The following is a 24133-nucleotide window of genomic DNA, read 5'->3' on the forward strand; positions in this document are numbered from 1 at the left end:
TCGCAATTGGAGGCGAATGAAGTTCGATAACATTTTACGTTATTTGTTGAGTAGTTTGTATAATTGTTTCATCCACGGTGTAATTGGTAAGACAATGAAAATTGTCATATGAATGTTCGTCTAAAGAATATAATTCCATGGCTGATATCAGTCGTTACATTTTTCAATTTACATGATTCAAACAGGTGTTAAAAGTTGTATGTTTGGTCGGTACGAGACAATTCTACAATTTTGTAGAAACAGTGTCGACTTTTCTCTTAAAAGGCTCTCAATATTATAGCTTTAATTCGCTTCCAGTAGCAACACGTTGAAATACTTTTAACACTATCGCAGTATACACGGCTGTCTTACTTTCTGTTTTTGCAATAAATGCAAGTTCAACACGTGCTGCTCTTTAATCTGTTCTTAGTATAGTAAAATATAGAAGTTTCATTATATATGTATACATAAATGAAGTTAAAATATCGAAAAATGAACGAGATCCATGAAGAAAGTAGTTTACATCTAAAATACCAAGATTAATATTAATAGTAATAATAAAATGTTAATAAAATATACATAGTATCACTCGTTAGTAGAATAAAATGTTATATATAATAGGAATAAAACTTTCAAAGTACTAATTGTATGTATACAATAAATATCAATTAAATGAACGTAGCTGGAAGTATAGGAGCTACTTACTTGATAAAAGAACTTTTAAACTAAATTATCTCGTAAACTCGGAAGTTTCAAACTGGGGGATCTTCATAGCGTGAGAAAAACTTTTCTTTGATTACTTTCAAGCGTTAAATACAGGTAGATTGCGTAACTCGAACAATTAGTTGCAAGAATTTCGTAATTAAATTCTTCTCTATCGTTAGATTAAGTGGTGTGGGTTTATGTTTAAACGTTATTTGCAAAATTTAAGAGAAAGTTCTGTAAAGCGGTAAAGTTTCCCCTCTTTTCGACTGAAATTTCTCTTGGATTGATCGAAGAGGAAAAGTTCTACGTCGTATTGTAATCATATTTTTTAAGTCGTTCTTACTTCGATCATTAAAAATATGATTAGTGCAGAAGCTTTGGTTATCGTGATAGTTTCCATGACTTGTTTCCATGTATCTGACATTAAGGATACTTATTTGGAGTATTATACGAATAAGTGCTATGAAAGAAAATATAATGATACCACGATTGCGAGAAAGTAATTTTTTAAGAGATAAACGAAATATTTTCATTTAATCGTACGCGTAATTAAATAATCAAGAGAAAATGGTTGGGATATGGTTATTTCTAAGCTGTATCAATTATAAAAAAATGTTGCTAACATTTGTCTGAAATATTCAAATTTTTATCATTATATTCATTACAGCCTTTGTTTAAAGTGACGACTAGCTAATTTCGTTTTATTTATCGCACTTCAAAGGTTAAACATGAAAATGGAAAGACATTCCTATATATGTACGAAACGAAAATTGCATCAAATGGGTGTTCAATCCCCCATATTCTCATTTTCTCATTCTCATTTCTTTTTTGGATTGACATCTTCCTCGCAAAAGTGATAAAAGTGATTTTAGAAGTTAGAGGATATGATATGTTAATAATATAGAAAACATCTTTTAACAGTTCGATCAACAGTTCAATCTACAATTTCTGTCTCTTCATTGTATGAGTTTTTTTTGTACGAGGAATAATTTCTTGTAATATGTTGACAAAGATGTATTTATAAAAATAAATAAATTAATTATGGGTGTAATTTTAGGTAAAAATTCCAATTCCAATAGACTTATCTTCATTTTAAATGAATTATCTAAAACTGTGGAAACTTTCAGGATGATCCAATAAAATTAATCTTCTTAATATGTATATAATTTAGGAAAAAGAAATATCCATTTAGTTAACGATTTTGTCCTAGCTTGGAGCGTGACTATTCGTATCTATCCGAGTTGGAAAAGTTCCTTACATAAAAAAATTAGTTTTGCATAAATCGTACTTTTCGCAATTTTTCTAATGCTTCAATGCTTCAACTGCAAATTTTTTATATGTTCATAAGGGCAATACTATTAGAGCATTAACTCAATGTTAATTAATACTAATAAAAGCTAATAAGCAACATTGTACATTTTTCAGTTGGAATTTTTTGTAATTAACTATATTGTCATTTACGATCGTTTAACTCCATAAACTCCAAATTCAATTCATACGCAGAATCAGAAATAAAAGGTCGGAATAATATTGCTCTGCGCGTTCCGCTGTGGCAATTGATTTTACCTGGAACAGTTCAGCTGCATTACGCGAGGGAAATGGCATAAGAATACGAGAACATACGAAGCTTTTACTATATCCTTATCTAAAGCGCCCCATCAATCTCTACTTCTCCAACAGCTTAGCGCGATGTATTAATCATAATTTCAGATTTAACGTTTGGAGAACACCTTCTTACTTCAATTGCACTTAAACTGTCCGACGAGTAGGCTTTAAATTATATCAACGTAAATTACTGCTGTACCGTGTACTTTCATTGTGACTCTACTGGAGTATTAGGATATTATCAAGAAACCTTGATAATATTTTAGATCTTTAGTGCTTGATATCGATTTTTATATTCCATATTAGATTATACAACGCGTTTCGAGATAGTCATTTTCTCTGCTTAACCGATATTTTTAATGTTCCAAAGATAGAAACGTTATTTCTTTAAAAGATTGTTATTGAAATCTTTTCTGATTAGCATTAGAGTCTACCAATCTGTGATATTTAAATATATATTAGCTCATTCCATGAGTAATATTGTGCTTTCATATCTAATCTCATAGAATGTTAAAACATAAGAAATGCTACTGTGTATATATAAATAACATAGATGATTTTAATACAGTTATATAATGAAAATAAATGAATGTACGAAATCATGTTTTCATTTTAATAAAAATCAACATTAATTTCGTTAAAATCAATTTTATAGTTTTAGTAATTGTAAGTATAAAAATATTGGTTAATGTTAGAAAATATAAGATAATAGAGAAGTATTTATTTTCTTGCAACTTTTGTTGTTGGTTATATTCTTATTTTAGTTCAATGTATTGTTCTAAAAAATAGGATATTATAGTTTAGCATTAATATAGTCTCGTAGGAAGTAACGAATCTTTTATATCATGGAATAGCATTTTATATAGCGCTAAATCTGTCGAATCTGAATCCTTACGCACGAACGTTGGCCCTTTTGCACAATCATCTTGAATTAGTATCATTAGTGAAATGTTACAAGGTACAAGTTTCAAATTATCAATTGTTTTACGAAATCAATCAAAGTTTGATAAAAGAGAAAATTAGGTAAAATAAATTGTAATAAAATTTTACAAATTACAAATCATCCGATTATTTTATTTTTATATAGTGAGATTGTAAAATTATGAAAAAGAAATTTAGCCCATAAATTTTACGAATGGTAAATCATTCGATTATTCTATGTAAGAAAGTATACATTTGATTCATACTTCATAATTAATAAAATTGTAAAATTAAAAGAAAGAAGTCCGTAACGTAAATCTTGTCGCTTATCAATTCACTAATATCGTTAATCAGTAAATCATTATGCAAAGGGGCCCAAGAATGGAAAGAAGTTGCGCTAACAGAATATAAAATGCATCGCGTAAAAGAAAATAGATATTCTATGTTGTAAGTTCATGTAAAAAATTAAAAACCTTCTGTTTTTATATTAATATAGAGATTCTCTTTCACGAATGAATTGATATAAGTGTATACGAAGGAGGTTGAAACAGGTCACGATAATTATCGTTTAAGAAGCAATCACGATGAACGTTTCGTCAAAACAGACAGTCCTTGGAAGAACACAACTGGAAGAATATAGACGAAAGGTGGAAACATTCCCTTAGTATCAGAGTGACAACGGGAAAAAATTTCCAATGGACGGCGATTGCCTGTTTCAGTGTCAGTGTAGTAATCTTTTATTTATGTTCTTTCGATGCCGGTATCAGACATGGTGCTCTTCTACTGCCCTTTAGCCCGATTTCTGTCAACGATTGGACAATATTTATACAAAGTGTCCAGATTTTTTCGAACGAAACTTGTCAATATATTCTATGAATACAAATAAGAAAAAAATGTTGTAGATATAATTAGGTCGTTTGAAGCTCTACTGATAAGTTATAACCGAATGTTTATGAAATTTATGAAAATCGTAAAGGTGTAACAATACACAAGTTACAGATAACATGGAAAAATAAATATGTACTACACGTATAAATAAGTGAATGTTTATATTATTATATCGTGTTATCTAGGCGCTTTGGTAGATTTATCATAGCTATATAACACGAAATTTTCAAATTAATTATTAGAGGAAATACTTATCGGCATCTTATGGACGCAAATTTAAACTCTGTTCAAAAAGTTACTAATAACAGATACTTTTTGTAACAATTAATTTACGATTGAATTGTGTTCACACACTGTCAGGAAGAATATCGACAATTTTTGTGCAGTAGAAGAAACAGTATCAAAATGCACTTCGAAGTATAGCAAAATTAAATTTGTTATCTCTATCAGTTTTAACTTTATTTACATATATTCGCAGAATATACTGACAAAGTTTAGCCAAAGGAAGATATGTAGAAAGCAGAAACTTAAAATATACAAAGATCTCTGTTAGTGCCTAGATAGTGATAGTAGCCATATTACTTTGGTGTTAACATTTGTTGCTAACGATGGAGAAACAGACTTGTTTCTGTGAAACTGTAGATTTCATCATCCGATCATATAAAATGTAGCGGCAATGATGGAATAATCGATTATGAGATAATTTTTTGTGCAAAAAGTAAATCGAAAACATGTAGAATGAAATTAGTATTTCCTTTCCGAGAACACTGATTTTTAGAAATCATTAAATAAGAATATACTTATTTAAGAATTGATAAAATGTTTCTGTGTTCATAGATATTAGAAACGTTAGTACTTCGTCTATAATTCGTAATAAATTTATATCGACGCGATGTATAGATCTATATATATACGTAGTATATAGTGAAAGATAGTAATTCGCATAAGATAAATTTTTAGATATTTTATTCGTTTATTAATTTATTCGAGAACAGCTATTTTATCGACCATGTTGGACGAATCAGTATCTTAGGAAAACCAAGGTAAAGATAAAGAATTTCAAACTACGTTTTTGATTTATTTTCCTAAGAGAAATCATCTCAATATCTTTATAATAACGTCATTGCAGTTACACTCTATACGTACCTATCATATACCTATAAATAAATATGAAGCAGACTTAATAGGCATAATTACACGTTAAAACAATAACGTAAACGAGGTAATAGCAATTGTTGAACAATTACATGAGGTATTCGAGAATCATTTAACGAAGATCGTAAAACATCGATATTCGAACATTATAAGAGGATGGATAGTAGCACTGTTACAAGTATTCATACAGTAGAACCTGTGATATCCAAATTTTGGTATCAATTGTAGCATAAGCATACAGAATGCTGGTGAAAACGAGTAGTTTTAATCAATGAATTTTAACGATCAAAGCTTGAAAGTACACTCGAAGATAGTAATTAATATTAACGAAATTAATTATTGATATTATATATAAGACTAACCAGTTGATGTAATCTGAATATAAATACCTTATCACAATGAATGTTAAAAACTTTATATAAATTAGTTGTCAGAGATATTAAGCGGACGTTTTCCTATTCTTTAATCTGCAATAAGGTTGATATAATCACAGAAAATGTATAACATAAAAAATATTCTTGAGAAATGTATAGATTAATCGTCGAAAGTAGCAGATTATACCAAATTCATCAATTTTCGAGTCAAAAATGCTATATATTGAACTATATTTACATGTTCAATTTTTATTATTATTATTCTTTGATAGTATAACAGGTGCATGTGAAAATTTTCTTCTCCGAGTAGAGAAGAATTCATCTTCTTGTCTTTTAAATTTAAATAACGAAGGTTCTACTGTAGAGTTCAAAGTTTGTAAAACAGCCCTCCTCGCTTAACAGTTTGTATTGAAGCGCATTAAAACAATCTACACGAATAAATTACATAAATAAAGTACACGCGTTCGACGTACTAGTTCTCGACGGTACAACCAAAGGGCAACTTAAACCATCGCGGTAATTGGAAGCATGTCGATTAGGAGCAGAAATCGAAAAATGTTTTCTATTGGACGGCGATCAATTGTATCGACGAGGACACAGGTTGTTCCAAATATTCCGATCATGATGCGCGATGTTGAAATTTAGAGCTCATAAACGTCACGTCCGTTAGGTCTACCCGCAGGAGGGCGACAGGTACCCGGACTAGCATAGGAATGGATAATGTGAACCCTGAGGCGTACATCGCTGGCATTTCGGCCACCATCCCCTCGTGTTCTCCTTGAGAAACTCACCGTAGTTTTGCAACAGCAGTAATGGAAAAGCTTGACGTAGGCGCTGCGAAAATGCCGGTCTGCCACACAGTAGAGCAAATTGTTGAAGCAGGATTTCGAAAGAGCAAACCAGGCCAAATTGTAAAAAACACGAGCGCTTATCGGTCGGAAGGAGTTAACGCAGACAACGATACCGAACGGTAGCCAGAATATCACGAACATCATGCAGCTGTACATGTTTGCCTTGGTCAGTTCGTAGTCCCAGGAGAAAGCGACCGGTGGCTTATAGGAACCTCTGGTAGCGTGCCGGACTCGAATCACCAGCTTTACGTACAAGAAGGTGGTCATTAAAGTTGGCAAACCTACTAAAACCGTAGCCCCGATTATTTGTTCCATGGCTATTCCACTGAATCGGCGACGGCAGAAGTCCGGTCCTACGTCCAACGATGATTGCAGAACTACCGTCATTACAGATACCATCCAGACGCTGATGATGGTCGCTGTTACACGGCTTGGTGTCACTACGGCATACCTGCAAGTATCATGTGTGTGAAATAAAAGTCTTGATAATAATTTCCTTTGAAAAAATATTTTAATGCTTGGAATAAATATCCTGACAGCGATAGAGGTTCCCATTTCACATGTATCTAAATGCAGCCTATCTACACATGTGTGGATTTATCCGTAGTTCAATTTGTATAATTTTTAATATACGTACACTTCTGTATTATTGTATCCATATTTTAACTCATAAAATTTGTTACTGATATCAACCACATCAAAATAAACGTGTATATTAAATCGCTACATAAATTCTGTATGCCTCCTCGTATATATAAGGAAACTGTCCTACAATGAATATGATACTGTTATCGACATAAGTGTGTGGCTCGCGTTTTTAAAGCTTACAGAAGATAGGAATAAGGTATTTTCATTAGTCTCCTTCTAACCAGAAACGTTTTTATAGTGACAGATTTTCATCTTCCTCGAACATTACAATTTAGATGGAAAAGATTGAATATAATAATTTAGAATGAAAGGTAGAGTCAGCGCATTCTTTTAACGATAAATCTGAAGATATTTATAAAAGAAATATAATGCATTATTCACATACAGTGGCTTACGAAATTATCCTAACACTTACCATAGAAACTTTTTATGGACATACTATGTATGCTATACAAACATTTTGAAATTTCATTACGCAGCTGTCATATTTATATTGATAAAATCTGAAATAAATCCGGAAGTATATATAGAAGTTACAGAATATTTATTACAAATAGACAATTAATAAAAAATTTATATATATATCATGAATAATGGTTTTGAATATATGGTAATTATTTATATGAAGGCATACCTGGCTGATTTTAATGACCTTGAAATATGTTATCAAGGTCAACCTTACGGTGAACAAACATTAGTCTAACCTAATCTATAACTCATTGGTTTATCTTGCCTTATTTATACTAAATATGATTAACATCATCAATGAATTATTATTAATTGAATTAACGAAGTGGATACTAAATTTAATTGAAGTTTTTTTTTATAGAAGAGTTATTCCAAATCATGATCATCATATATATATATTTATATATTATATATTGATATATTTCAAGATCATAAAAATCGGTGAAGCATCCTCTCGTGTAAATAATTACCAAACATACACCCTTGGACAAAAAGATAGCACATGTGTGCTATCATTAATTTCTCATAGATAGAGTCCGAATTTCCCAAGTTTGACGAATGGCATATAAACAGTACCTTGTAGTAATAAGGTATATGAGCTTGAAACTGTATCTTCGCTATTCCTCTTGTATTTATCAACAATGATTGTGAAATCCGGTCGGCGAAATGATAGCACACCAAGCATTTTGTTTCCATTCCTTAGTATTTCTGTGTATTCTGAGTGGTGTAGACGTAGTGAAAAGTAGAAGAATTTCATTAGAAACCTTACAAATTTCGATTCAAACAATGGGACGTGGAAAACAGCTAAATAGTGAAGAGATTCAAACAGTTTTGAAATTAAAGAAAGAAAACTTTACTATTTCTAAAATTGCAAAAGTTCTCAGTAGAAGTCGGAAAGTCATTTATAATTTACTGAAAGATGTAAATAATTATGGAACAAAAAAAAGCAGTGGGAGACCTTCCGCGATTAGTACTCGTGAAAAACGTGCAATTTTACGTGCCGCGTCAAATTCGCTTCTCACGTCACGTGAAATTGCAGAAAAAGTTGGCGTAAAAACTAATCCTCGGAATGTCAGACGTGTACTACAACAATCCGCGCACATAAAGCGGATGAAATTAAAACGAAGACCAGCTCTAAAGCAGATTCACAAGGAGCATCGATTATATTTTGCAAAAGAACATATACGGTGGAACAAGAAGTGGAGGAAAGTTATATTTACAGATAAAAAAAGATTTAATTTAGATGGCCCAGATGGATTCAATTTTTACTATCATGATGTAAGAAAAAAAAAATTGTCACAAATACGGCGTCAAATGGGTGGAGGTAGCATTATGCTTTGGGCAGGTATTGGGTATAACGGAAAGACTGATTTAATATCAATTCGCAGCAAGATGAATGCTATAACCTATCGTAATTTGATACAAAATCAAATTGCAAAGTACGCAACACATATTGCGAGACAAGATTTTATTTTTCAGCAAGATAATGCTGCAGTTCACACCGCTAAGGTTGTGAAAGAATATTTTTCAACAGAAAATATTGCAGTTTTGGACTGGCCTGCATGCTCCCCCGATTTAAACATAATCGAAAACTGTTGGAGTAAATTAAGCAATGCCGTTTATAGAGAAAATAGGCAATTTGAAAGTATTAATCAGTTAAAAAAGTGCCTTGAAGAGGAATGGAGAAATATATCGCTGGATTATATTAGAAAACTATATCGTTCTTTGCCGAAACGAATGCTGGAGGTGGTGGAGAATAAGGGAGGATCCACACATTATTAAATTTTAAAAGGTTTTTTATTTTTGTACAATTTAGTAGATAATAAACACTACAACTTTTGAAAGTGTGCTATCATTTCGCCGACCGGATTTCACAATCATTGTTGATAAATACAAGAGGAATAGCGAAGATACAGTTTCAAGCTCATATACCTTATTACTACAAGGTACTGTTTATATGCCATTCGTCAAACTTGGGAAATTCGGACTCTATCTATGAGAAATTAATGATAGCACACATGTGCTATCTTTTTGTCCAAGGGTGTATACTTAGTACTAAAGATGATCTCACTAATGTATCTTACTAATATAATTAATAATTAACTGTTCAAATACTTTGTTACAAGATACTATCTACAAGATAACTACCTAAAAGAAATAATAAATGTTTGAAGTAAAAACTTGCAAACTTCATAGAAAAATAATGAATTAAAGCGTCAGTCTTGTAATATCCTAATTTAAATTTCATTTTAATACTTCCGTGGTAAGCTGGATAGAAAATTCCGATTAATACTTGCACCTCAAAAGTCTGCCTACAAACCGAATTCAATTTATAGAATTATTTACAGCATTGAAAAGTTAATAATATAAATATCCAAATTAATTGGAATAGTTATCGAAAGACGTGATGAATATGGATGAGAATGCTTAATTTAATTATATCGTATGTGTGCATGTAACTGATGAGGTTATTGTAATATTGGATATATATACATTTTTTATAGTGTAAGATTTCAAATAAAATAATAATGTTTAGAGCTTTTAGTATTTTCCTAAGAATATTTCAGATTTACCTAATTTCTTCAAATTGTCTTAACACACATGGTCGATGATGTGTATTATCAGATTTATTTCTTTTATTAACATTATCATAATAATCGTATTTCGTTATAGAGCTAATGAAATCAAAATGTTTCATATAATATGCCCGATACAAAAGTAAATAAAACAAATAATAATAATGTACTCTGGTGAAACTCATGCAGCAACCTGCTGCTAATATAATCTTAATTTTGCATCGCAAATTATTCCAGTAAATGTACTTATACATATACTTCAGTATTCATGTACTAAAAGTTATACAAATTAAAATATGGATATATTAATACGTGTACATGGATATGTTAACACGTCATTTCAATCGTGTTTAAAGTCATAATCTCTGTCTAATACTATTTTGTATTTACGAAACGTTCAACTATTCCTTGACCGAAGAAATAGTTATTAAATAAAAAAAAAGAAAATGTCGATGAAAATTAATGGATCTTAGGTACACGCAAATTTGAGACAAGAATGCACAGAGCATTATCGTGGAATTTGAGACACACAGAAATATGTGTGGAATCTCAAGTATTCCACAGATCGACTAAGGATAAAGTCGTTATCTAATGCAAAAGCTTTGAGTCTTCTCACACATTGCAGTAGATAGGGGCTCCGGAACTCTGTCAGCAACGAATTTCACGCTGTTAAACTACGGGAACGTACCATAGAATGTGAAATTAGGAACTCAATCGTGACATTGGTAGGGAACTGCAAAGCAGATCCACATCAAAGTCAAAGTGTCAAAAGAGATCGGAGGCATAGCACTGGTGGGAATAGCTTTCTATCCGGGCGTAACTTGACTGTCACCAAATCCATTTGTCGCTTCGATTGCTGTATGGACGATGATGAAATATCATGCCATTTTGCCACTAATTTCCATGTGCAAATTGTTCGTCTATGCAGAGTGTCTTTTGCGTAACGGAACAAGTAACTCTTTTTGGAAATAGGTATTATAAATACAGATGGGTTTTCATTATGTGTAGAATGTGAAGAATCTTAATAATTATGGTGATTCACGCTAACAATAACGTTGAAATTTTTATATTTCTAAAATAGCTATTTGAATGCTGAATTAATTCTTATAACTTTTTAAATCCTTCCTTATCTACAATGACTCATGAAGGTCTTTGGATACTTGTCATAGGAGATTTTTCTGAGTAGGTATATATATATATATAATTTTTAAATATTAGCGGTATAGTGAATAACGAATACAACTAACAAAAATGGGAGACGGAAGAGGTTTGTCTGGTTCATTAATTACTATACTAAAAAGTTAAAATGTTAGTAGTGCCATTTTCAATTGTCAAGTAGAATTATAATAAATATTGTAATACCTAATGATAATATACGTTCTATGTTAATTTCATTAACTTCCAGACAGTATTTATTAATTTGATTATATGTCTTGTTTACGATAAACGAAGTTTTCTGCGTTATTACTCTTCTTGAAATGGAACAAGGACATTCAATTACGTTTTGTTGTAAATGTGGTAGAACACCCACGGAAACATTTTAAATGATGATAAAAGCGTAAGACAATGCTTGCTGATGCTAGTAAAGTATTTGAGTAGTACAAGTATTTTAAAAATGGTCGTAAATCTTTGCACAATGACGTGAAGGATGGGCAATGTATCTTCAATAATCTCTCATTTTAACGACATTCTCGGCGAAAAGATTGGCCTTGGCAATGCATCGTTCTCCGTACTTTCCGGAACTGTCTTCCGTCAACTACTTCCTGCTTCCAAAATTAAAATTAAGGGAAAACTAAGTTTTGAAGGCGAAACGATTTGAGAACGTAAAATCGACATATAAGCACATAAGAGTAATCCTCAACAGCATTCCAAAAGAGGAGTATTTTATATACTTATATATATATTAAATATATAATATTTTATATTATATATATTCAATATATAATATATTATATAATATATATTAAATATGTAATATTTTATATTATACATATTAAATATATAATATAATACATTATATATATGTTAAATATATAATATTTTATATTATATATACATTAAATATATAATATTTAATATATTATATATATTAAATATGTAATATTTTATATTATATATATATATAAAATATATATTTGTCAAAGCTGCAAAACATGTATCGAGAAAGAAGATACATAAGACATTAAACGATAACATTTGACTTACATACGATGATTATAAATATATTTATAAAATTTTGGACCACCCTGAAGATATGCATAGAGGTTACAAAATCTTTGCTGCAAACATAGATTAATAATAACTAAAAATTAGAATATAGTATATATAGTTGCTTCAAACATATAATAATTTGTACTAAAGTTGCTCACATTAAATATTGACGTCTATTAGTCTAATAGATAATTGACCGTTTAAATAATTTTGTGATTTTTATGAAGTGTGTGTTTGCAATAGATATCTCGTAACTTCTGGATACATTATTGGATTTGTTTCAAAATTTGCCAATGATGATAATTTCCTCGTGTTGTATGTCGTATACAGAACTTTTTGTATAATATAAATGATACAGACAACGTTTTGATAAGTTGTTGCATACTTTTGAGAAACACGACTATACAGTGTAATTATTTTCATACTTTTTTCTTACCTTAAAGTATAGTATGTTAAAAGACAATTTGATATATTAATGTTTATTCATAAAATGATATAATACAGGTATATATAGTTTTGTCTCTCTTTTTATGTAATTTTTCTAATTTTTATAAGTAATTTGTACTACAGCATTTTATTATTGACATATTGCACATATGACGTAATTTAATCGTCATATTTTTTATCACGCATTACGTTCACAGAATGTATTTGGAAGATGATTGTGTGATCTAATTTCCGAAAAAAACAGGAAAATTTTTGCTCGTTACTATTCTGCATTACCAGGCCAAAGAACAATGGCGTATTTACGATCCCAATTCAAAGGTGTCTGCACTAAAAGCTCGCTGAATTCTGTATTGACGTGTTAACGAACCAGCTAAAATAGTGATTATGGTCCCTATGCTTTGTGGTTTAATCCTAGCCTTTAAAGAGGATATTCAGAGCGTTAATTCATAAGTATTTATTAATTGAATTAACGTAAGTCAATTAAAAATATAAAATAGTTTGTAATTTGCAAAATTATTTCATATGCAATTATTAGTAAGATTGGAGAATAATATCCAATGTAATTCATTAAGAATCAAGCAATGGACTAATGCTTCAGAAAACATTATTGATACAAAATGAGGATAAAGCAATTTACAATATATTATTGGGTTGTTTGAAAAGTTTTTAGCCTTTAAAGAAGATATTCAAGGCGTTAATTCATAAGTATTTATTAATTGTATTAATGTAAGTCAATTAAAAATATAAAATAGTTTGTAATTTGCAAAATTCATTGGAGAATAATATCCAATGTAATTCATTAAGAATCAAGCAATGGACTAATGCTTCAAAAAACATTATTGATACAAAATGAGGGTAAATTTACAATATATTACAATTTACAATATATTATTGGGCTGTTTGAAAAGTTTGTAGCATTTTTTTTTTAATTTCTATCAAATACTAAACTGTCTGAACTTGCTCTTAGTTGAATATTGAACAGGAACATTGAAAATTCATTGATGAAACAGGTTTATTAATAACACAATGTTGAATTATACATATATCCATGAAATTTTGTATTAGAACTGGAGTGTTCATCTATATCGTTCACTGAATCTAGTATAGTCTCACTGGATGTTACAAAGCTTATTCCACAGCAATAGTTAAGGAATTAAGTACTGTAAGAAGCTGTAGAAGCTATGTGATGAAATTTATTACCAAACAAGAAAAATTTTTCAAGGAAGGGCTCATGTTGTTACATGTAGCAAAAAGTCTAATTTTAGTTAAATCTTTCTTAACTTTCCCTATGAATCGTTTTGAACAATCTAATATTTTATCAAGATGTAAAATGTATATTGAAATAATAGATATTTTATAGAATTTCACTACACAAATTAAAAATACAAAAAAAATTTTCATGATTTAATAAGAACAGCCTTTTTAAGATTATAGTGACACAAATACTGATAAATATTCATATAAATAACGATATAAATATTCAAGAATAAGAATGAAAATACCTAATGGGACACCTATGTATCCCTAGGCAATTCTATGCTCAATCAAATGAATAGAAACACAATAATTTGAAAACTTTTCAAGCAAAACATAGTAATATTGTACTATAAATTGAAGGGATGTCATACAAAATTTCACAAGATTCTTCAGTTTCTGTATTTACTATCTACTAAACGCAATTACTATCATTGTGGCTCTGCAGCCACATATCATACCTAAATAAATACTATGTAGCACATTACTAGGTTGCTTATTCTCATAAGGTGTAGCATACTCAACTACTCAAAGATAGTAGTATATAATCAGATTAAATAATAAAGAATATAATAAAGCACATACGTGGCATTTATTTTTTCACAAAAATTCACAGGATCACAACAATTCACTGGAATATGTATCTGAACAGAGTCGAAGGGTTTAATTTCTCTAAAACTTCATAAAATTGTAATATCTATACCACCAGTTGTATGTATCAAAAGACTTTAGTCGATTTGTTGTAATAATGCATGTAAATTTGATCTATATTCAAACTAATTATAAATTAGTAATTAGAAATTATTGATTATATTTTTATGAAATCTATATGCTATAAATTTCAATTATTTGTTAGAAAACATAGCAATAATATATTCCATTATTTACAATATATAGGTAATATTAAGTACACGCATACATTTGCTACCTAAATATTACTGGTTGTATTAATTTGAAATTGTTCTATCAGTTTGAGAGGATTTTTATCACTCTTATGATTCAACAATTGATGAATTTGTAGAAAAAGAATTCTTCAAGTGATAGAAGAGTTTTATAAAGTCTGATGACTATAATAATTACATAAAAATAAAACATAGAATTCGATAATATAAATTAATTGAAAAATTTACATATAAAATTAATTCCATTAACGTAATACTGGTCTTTAATGGTTTAAAATACCTATATCAATCATCAAATGACAAATAAAAATAAATGTACAGAAATGGCTGAATGGAAGGATACGGAAAATTGATCGTTGTCTATTTTGCTCACGTTTTGAATACGCGATCTATTACGATATTAATTTTAAATATGGGTGATGACAAGGCAAAGAATGAATCGCTGAACATGCTGCACGAGTAACTTCTCAAACATTGTTCTTCCCGTACGATGGTATAATATATCTACCTCAAAAGAGATATCGTAAATCTCTCAAAATCAGATCTTCATAAAACCTGATCAAGCAGAATTTACGTGCTCCATGTACCTACTGGTAGTTCGAAAATACTGTTATCGATTCTTGTGAACGTATACCGGAGAAAATTCCTGTTCCCTAAAATAGAGACCTACATAACAATAACCAACTATACGCAGTTGAGCTTTATTCAAAAAATCCGTATTCACTGAAAATGGCAACTGTACCTATTTTTTTCACCAAGACACGATATGAAAGCTATGAACAAGTCGAGTATTATCGTACTCCTCTAGGGCGAGTAGCCTGTGCAACGAAGCAACGGAATCCTAGCAATTCCGTTTTGAACATAAATTTGTAAAAATTCCAAACTTTCTCGGAAATTCGAAACTAGAAACGATAAATTTCTATCACTTTTTTATATGAAAGTCTGAAAGGATCGTGCATCTATTCTTGATCGTTAAGCGAATGCATGCAACTGGATCGTTCGTAGATCTAACTATCCACGGCGTGGCTATACGTGCAGGTATAAGCTTTACTTGGAAAGCATTTTAATCCCTTGTGGCCGCATTGTTGTTGGCAACAATAGTACTCAAAATTACGGTCGATTCTCTCCCTGCTAGTGTTTAGCGAAGCAAAAGATAAAGCGAATGCAAAGGAACAATTGCTATTGCTGCATTCCTCTTTACTGTAAGAACAATAGCTCTTTTTTAAACAATCTTTCGTCTCTTTCAATTGTAAACGTTTCATATACCTTGTGTGCTTTGTGTGACTGCTTTCGAACTTTAAAAGAGTAAAGATTGGACTTTAAAGAGTATATAGGACGTACATCGTAATGGTATCCACGATTTTTGGATTATGCAAAGTACTATTGAACGTACGTCGTGCTTGAAGTCTCCTACAAACTTACAATGTTTTAGAAAGCGGAAATTTTGAAAGTCCCTTCTGTGTTTAATATTTATATCGCGTAAATACAGAAATGCGTCCCATAATTATTTAAATAATTGTAATTTTCTACATTTATCGGAAATGGAATCTATCTTCGTATTTTCTATTTCTAGCGATTCCAGATTACTATAATAAATTATAATGTGAAATATTTTTTGTAATGAAGAAGATAACGCTAGTTTGATTGAAAAAATTGCCTAAAAATTTCCCAATAGAACTATTAAGAATTTGTATTAGATTTTAGAGAAGTTGTGAGATACTTACAAAGTATACATTTTCTCTTCTAATATTACCGAGGAAATTGAAAAAAAAAATATACTGTGATGGATAATTATTCATATTTGTTAAATAGTAATAGAATATATTATAGGTAACGCTTAAAAACATTTAATTAGAAATAAAAAATGAAATGTATTTATTAAATGATAGATTGTTAATTGCTAATCTATTATTTACATTTATTATTCAATTTATTTGAGATACTATCAACTAGTTTATACCTTCAAGACGAATTTCGTAATTGATTCTAATTTATTTTATTACGGCAAATTTGTTTTTTCTTTTTTACCGAAGAAGAAATATTTTCAAAATCTGCCCAATTTGCAAATTCATATAATATGCAATTCGTGTAAAATTTTGTTTATTTAAGTTTTTTTATCTTTATGAAAAGATTCCACCAATTTAATTAGGTCATCAATAAAGACATATCTATTATTCTGTAATTGCTACTTGATATTTGTCATAAATAATTAAGAAATTGTGGATATCATTATGATCTAAATTATTTCGTTCTAAATAATTATTTGTGCTCGCTAGTGATGTGTCGTAAATTACGTGCTGCTCACTAATAGCCGCGTTTGTATCTTAGACAGCTAATTATTAGCAGCAGCAGCTATTAGGGCAACAATATAATAAAAGAGAAATTCGAAAAAAGTGAAAAAATTTTTCTAATAAGTAATAAGTGCAACAGAAGGAAGAAACGCTGTCATGCAACTTTTGTTACATCTTTTTTCATCTAAATGTATTTATATTTGCCCTAATTACCTTAATTAAATTTGAGTATAGGGAATTTATTATTCGTTAAATTTGTATCGTAGAATTTGTAAAATATTATTAGAGAATACACGATATTTTTAAAGTGAGAATAGAAATAAAATTTAGAGATTATTGAAAATCATTGCAAATAAAAGATGTTGTTACTTTAAATTCTTTTGTAATTGTAATTATGTAAAATTAGGTTAAATTATATAAATGTAAAATTATAAAATGAGGTTACCGTAAGAATAAAAATTGAGTACCCTTCCCGCACGAAATAAGGTCTAAACTAATCGAAGCAGAAATAATTAAAAATATTGACATTATTATACTTGAATTAAAATGGAAAGATAATTTTAAAGAAACTAACGTACAATATTGAAATAAATATCTCTGCAAATTTATATCGACGAGTCAATAATATATTTCATGATTTTTACGACAGCAATGCAAGGTCCACGTTCTTAGAACATCTTCTATTGATAATGATTTTCAAATCATTATGTCAAAGAATTTAATAATAGGATTTTATAAATTATCTATTAATAAAACCCGAAATTCTAGATTATAGCGAAACTTATTTCTACGTATTAAAATTATTTCGATATCATTGATCAGTATTGCAAGTTCCTAATTTGCATGAAGTGACGTTCGTTACGTCCCAAACTGATTGTGCTTGGATCGCGAACTAATCGGATTAACGAGTAATCGGATTACAATGCGATTACATTAAGAGGGGTTGGCTTTTAGTTTTTCAACATTAATTAGAATCGTTCATAGAAATCAAGGATTTATTTGATTCTCGACATTACAATGACTACTCTTTAGGTACCCTTTTCTTGTGAACTAAAATGTCTAGGATTTACGTAACAAGATGTATTACGTAAACGGTAAAACGAAACAAAGCAAAGAGAGAAGCAAAAATTGAAAATGGTTCTTGATTTATATTAAAGAAAGAATTACTTTTTCATCCATACCGTTACCTTCCATTCCTTTATTTCTTATTATGTGCATGTAATCAAAGAATTATTCAACTAAATATTATTTTAATGGTTTCAACTTTTATCTCTACGAATATAGAACTTCTGGAGATTTTTGACTGGAAAATATATAAAAACAATTTGTTTAAAAATATTCAGATTTTTCATTCAGGAATTAAGCGTTAAAATTTTAATGTTTGGAAAATCGATGATATTTTGATGTAATAGATCCAATAAATATCGCTAGCACATGGTTCCTTTTTTTCCTTTCTTGTCTGTTACATTTTTATTTTGCTCAACTTCGCATAAACGTTTCACTCTTGAAACGTGCACATTCGCAATTTCTATTTCGGCTGCAGCATCGTTACAATTATCATTAACCCATTGGCATATACAGTGTCTCGTGAAAACCTCTGGGCACGTGCCACAGAAAGATTTGATGTATATTTATGTTGTACGTATTATATAAATTCCATTAGCACTGATGAAACGCTACTGACACGATTATATTGGTAAAAGTCAAAGCAATGTAAAAATGTACGTGGAAATTATAAGATATTCACTGCAAATATGTATTTAGTAAAAAGTTAATGTACAGCATAAATAGTCATCTTAAACATACGATTAAAAAATGGTCACATTGAACACCGAAGCTTATCAATATAATGCATGATTGTTTGTTTAAATATACCCTGCGAAATATATTTGTACCAAATATCTTGCAGCTTCTATATACAATTCAGATTCGTTTTAAAGTTCAACAATATAATCATAATACACGAGTGTCACAACAATGCTAACGAAGCAAAATGTTTTGTATAACACATGCATTTATAAAAGGTTTCTACTGCTGTACATTTATTTGCCAGACAGTTTGAGACATTGTGGTTGTCTCTTACTAATTCGGATTTCAGCAGTTCAAGAATTCAATGCTCAACGTTTCCAGGGCCAAATGCTTTTTGAGCAGTTGGAAAAGATTTTTCATGGATTATTAATAGCAATAAATGGTAATTTTGATTAGGAGAACATGATTTACACAGGAACATTTAGCAGAGAAAACGTTAACGCGAGAAGATCATATGTCAATGGGTTAAAATTAAAATTGATCAAAAACAATGATTCGTACGTTGAATTGTGGTCAAGTGTAGTATGAGTTATAGTCCTTACCTTTCGGGTGGTAAACACAAACGAGTATAATTTTCTCCAGCTATAGTGGCCAACGTCAATACCGTCACGAGGAAGCAAAGTGCCTCGAGAGTACATTCAAATCGGCATGTGCTTAATGACTCTTCATGTCCTGCCAGGATCACAATCACTGATACCGGTATTACAAGGCCTGTTACTAATAGATCTGCCAATGCAACGTTCACTAGAAACGCATTTCCTGCAACAAGAGAATATAGTTTGGAGTTAATTAAAATGGATTACTGTATTAAGTTAATTGTTAGATGTATTCTGAGAGTATCATACAACGAAGTAATCCAAAGTAATTATTATAATGTTGTTGAATAGTCATGTTCACAGTACACAGCATGTACTTTTATATGTATAAGTATTATCACACTTTTACATTTTACATAGGACATAGTAATCATATAATGAAAGAATTAAAAGTTTGACTAAATCAAATATAAGCGATTTTTTGATAATTTGTTTTGGTCTATTTTCATCTAAATTTTATTATCCTCATTTTCAACAATTTATTTTATGGTGAGCACTTTTGGAAGGTTTTGCTGTTTTGGAATTTTAAATTATTTGTGGCTCTGCATGAATATGTCATTCATATGAAACCTGTTTGATTGCTCTACTTTCATTTAGAGATATTTACATAAAAGATATAACTTAGAAAAAACGAAGCTGACACCCCGCTGGGGGTAGCCGCCCACATGCTATATTTATTTTTATTTTATTTTTTTTTTTCACCAACAAAATATTACACTTTACCAAATGTCCATAAGGACAAATTGTAAAATAACCAAAATAAAATAAAAAAAAAAAAAAGAATTTAGAGATATTTTATAACATAAAACTCTATTCGTGCATATTTTATTCGATTAACACATTTTTTGTGTCAATGAGAGATTTTTAAATATATCGACTTTAGAAATTGGAAGTTTAATTCATGTTTTTATAATGGATGGATAAAATAAGCAGTACGCTGAATTCTATAAACAATTTGACATTTACTTACTATCTATATTTATTATTTATTAATTTATTATTTTACCAAAGTTAAAATTGTACAATATAAGTTACATATATTACAGTAAATATAAATATATACACAGGTATTAAATCGAACTATGTATTTACCTTTTGAATCTTTAATCATGTATCTATGTTATTAACACGTTCAATGCGTAAAGGTTCCTATTCTCTGTGACGAATATTGAAAAAAAATTGTTTAATTGATTTTACTTCAAAGATGTCGAGAACAAATGTGAGATTGTTAAAAAATATTTTTAGAGAATGATGTCGACAGACGTATAGACGTTGTTACTCCTTACGTGTGCATGATGCATATAGTAATGTCTCAACACTGAACATTTAAGCATAACATCATTCGCTTCATTTTTTATAAATAATTATTCAATACCAAGTACAGTTCCACACTGAACGAAAATTATTTTACATTATTGAAAATAAAAATTAATTATTTGCAACAATTTCGAAAATACATTTAAATTTAATATTAACAGCAATATTAAAATAAACATAATAATTGATCTTGCTATTAGTATATTTAAATCTAATGTGCACACAACAATCTAATATACAATAAAAAAATTGTAAATAGGAAGTATAAAACATTATGTAAAGAAAAAGAAGATGAAAAACAGAAGAAGAAATAGAAGAGATAAGGAGTTGTAGAACAGAGGTAGAAATATGGGCTGTATTAATAGGAGAAGGAAGAAGAGATAAGAGGCAGGTGCCCGAATAAAGATGGGAGAGTGGAAATAACATTTCAAAAATTTGTTACAAGGAGGCGAAGAAAAACGATCGAAGAAGTCGAATAGAGAACGATCGAGACAAACGAGAGGCATACAGGAGAATTGGACGACAGAGAAGTAGAACATCAGATAGAAAGATCAAAGAGGAGGGAAGCAGCAGGCAGAGGCCTAATAACAATAAAAAATAAAATATGGATAATTACAAAGGAGAAGTTTGAGGGGAACTAAAAGAAATAAAAAAAGTATAGAATGGCAAGGCTTTCCGAAAGACTGGAGAGAAGGAGAAATAACACACAAAGTAGGCAACTGTAAAAGGATAATATACAGAATATAGTATATAAGACGTACGCAATGGTGCTAAAGGAAAGGCTAGGGAAAGAGGTAAATAGAGAGAAAGAAAATACTACCAGAAACACAAACGAGATTCAGAGGAGGACGAATCACGATGGATAACATACATATACATGTATATTAAGACACACGATAGGAAACAAATACAGAGAAAGGAGAAAAGTTCTAAGGCTTCTTCTTCGATCTAAAGGCAGCCTTCGACTCAGTAAATGGGAAAAAGTTGTGGAAAATGAAGAGGAAGAAAAAGATAAACAACCAGCGGATAGAAAGAGTAAAGGAAATCGGACTTATTACGCATCTCTGTCTCAAACGTATCCAGAATTTTTCTGTGCCTCCTTGTTTAATTCCGCAGCATGTCTCTTTATATAAGTCCGATCTTGTTCACGACTTACATCGCAAATTTAGTGGAGGGTTTAAGAAAGGAAGAGGATGGAAAAAGAGAAACCATGTGCCAAATGCGAAGATGTCCAACATGATAGTTCTTGGAGAAACTAGAGGGAGGAGAAAAGTAGAAAAATGGTCGTGGGAAGGAAGAGAGCTGGAGCCAGTAAAAGAATTGAAGCATCTAGAATCTAAGATATATCTTGAAACAAAATCCAGATGATGATCGGCAGATACAAGTGAAGAGAAGCCAGTATAGCAATGAAATGGGTCTAGGAAATTAGGTAAAGGAAATACAAGAGCGACTTAAAAACAAGGATCACGTTATTTGACTCACTGGTAAAAAGTATGCTGTATGGAGTAGGGATATGGAAAGTGCAAAGTAGGTTGGAGCTCATATGTATAAGTATTTGAAATAGATACTAGGGCTTGATTGGAACATCCCAAGATACATAGTAGAGAATGAAATAAACAGAAACAAAATTAGAGTAGAAGCAGACAGAAGAGCAGTAGCATTTGAAAAAAAGATAGGGCGAGAGGCAGATAGTGAAATATTAAAGGAATATTTAAAAGAGATAGAAAAAGTAGCACGACGACAAAGTAACAGCAACAAAGGGGAGAATTTTACCAAAGAAATCTATCTATCTATACAGGTCTATCAACAACAGAAATAATAAGACGAAGAGGTCCTGGAGACAAAATATGTAAGAAAGATCTTTTTTCGTTAAATTTATGTATACTCAATATATAGAATTGCTTATATATGAAATACTATGTATTCTATATATTAGTATGACGTTTAAAATTACGTAACTTTAATAAATAAGCTAAGTAAGTTAAGTAACTTAAGTAGATAACAAGTATAAGTTTTGTAACTAGAAATATGCAAACAATAAGATATATTACTACTACTAAAAAATTAGTTCTTTTTGAAACTTATGTTAAATTATATTATTTATTACATTTATATATAGTGTCCTGTAAGTGGTAGTACAACCCGATAAAGCGTGATTTTACGTGAAAAAATATAGAATACAATTTTTTCATTCGTTTCTGAGAAAATCAAGTTTGGAAATTTGTCAAGTATACTTAAATTTGGCTAAACACTGGCTAGGTATGAATAAACATCTGCAGGATGTTATTTTACACGCAAAAATGTGAAATAAAATTTTTCCATTTGTTTTATTTTCAAGAAAATAAAGTTTGAATACGTTTTCTCACGATTCACTTCCAAATTTATTTTTCTCGGAGGCAAAACATTTTATGAAAAAATTTATATATTATCCTGTAGATGTGTACTTTATGTATATTTGTATTTAATTCATATTTATGTTACGTAATGATAATTTCAAACAAATAAATAAAAACTATAATGATAAAAATATACATTTGGTGCAAAATTTAAATATAAATATGTGTAAAGTATTCAAAACATATCCACAGAAAGGATTAAATCTAGTTATTGTTTTCTTAAAAATAAAGGACTATTTTTGTTTCTAAGCTTCTTGTAAGGTACATTTTTAAAGTTGTATTATTTTATTCTATAAAGGGAACATTAATATATACTTTTATATCATTAAGTATGAGTATTCATAATTCAAAAGAAAGTAAAGATGAAACAAGCGAAAATTAAAAATTTTATTTGCATACCAATTACATAATCTTCGCCACGGAATAGCTGACTAATTTAATAATAAATTATTTACATCATTCAAGAAATTCTTTAATAGTTTAATAAATACGTATTCGAAAAAATTGTACCTCGAGTAATCGATCGATGATACTGTTATTTTCGATATTAAAATATTATTTGTCGATGCTGTTTTTATGAAGACCATTCTTTTCAATTAGGACAAATGAGCCTGTTCAGCAAATTACGTTTACGAAAGATATAGATCAATTCAAATATCGTCGCGTGAACGCATGCGAGATTGGATACTAAAAGAAGTCGATATAAAGTAGAATTTTCAGGGGAAAAGTCCGATTTTTCT

General features: G+C 29.9%; 1 protein-coding gene across 5 annotated transcripts in view; it reads right to left on the bottom strand.

Moving 5' to 3' along the window:
• Nucleotides 1–5093: 5093 nt before the first annotated feature.
• The window catches only part of LOC132904609 (adenosine receptor A1-like), a 305875-nt gene continuing 286835 nt past the window's right edge, over nt 5094–24133 (bottom strand). For all 5 annotated transcript variants that reach the window (XM_060955267.1, XM_060955269.1, XM_060955266.1 and 2 more), the window contains 2 exons: nt 19627–19843; nt 5094–6929 (listed from right to left, as the gene is read on the bottom strand). In XM_060955267.1, the coding sequence (XP_060811250.1) occupies nt 6269–6929; nt 19627–19843 (878 nt within the window). In that variant the 3' untranslated portion in view covers nt 5094–6268. The remainder of the gene's footprint in view (nt 6930–19626; nt 19844–24133) is intronic.

The sequence above is a fragment of the Bombus pascuorum genome, chromosome 2, assembly GCF_905332965.1.
Source record: "Bombus pascuorum chromosome 2, iyBomPasc1.1, whole genome shotgun sequence".
NCBI classification, from domain to species: domain Eukaryota; kingdom Metazoa; phylum Arthropoda; class Insecta; order Hymenoptera; family Apidae; genus Bombus; species Bombus pascuorum.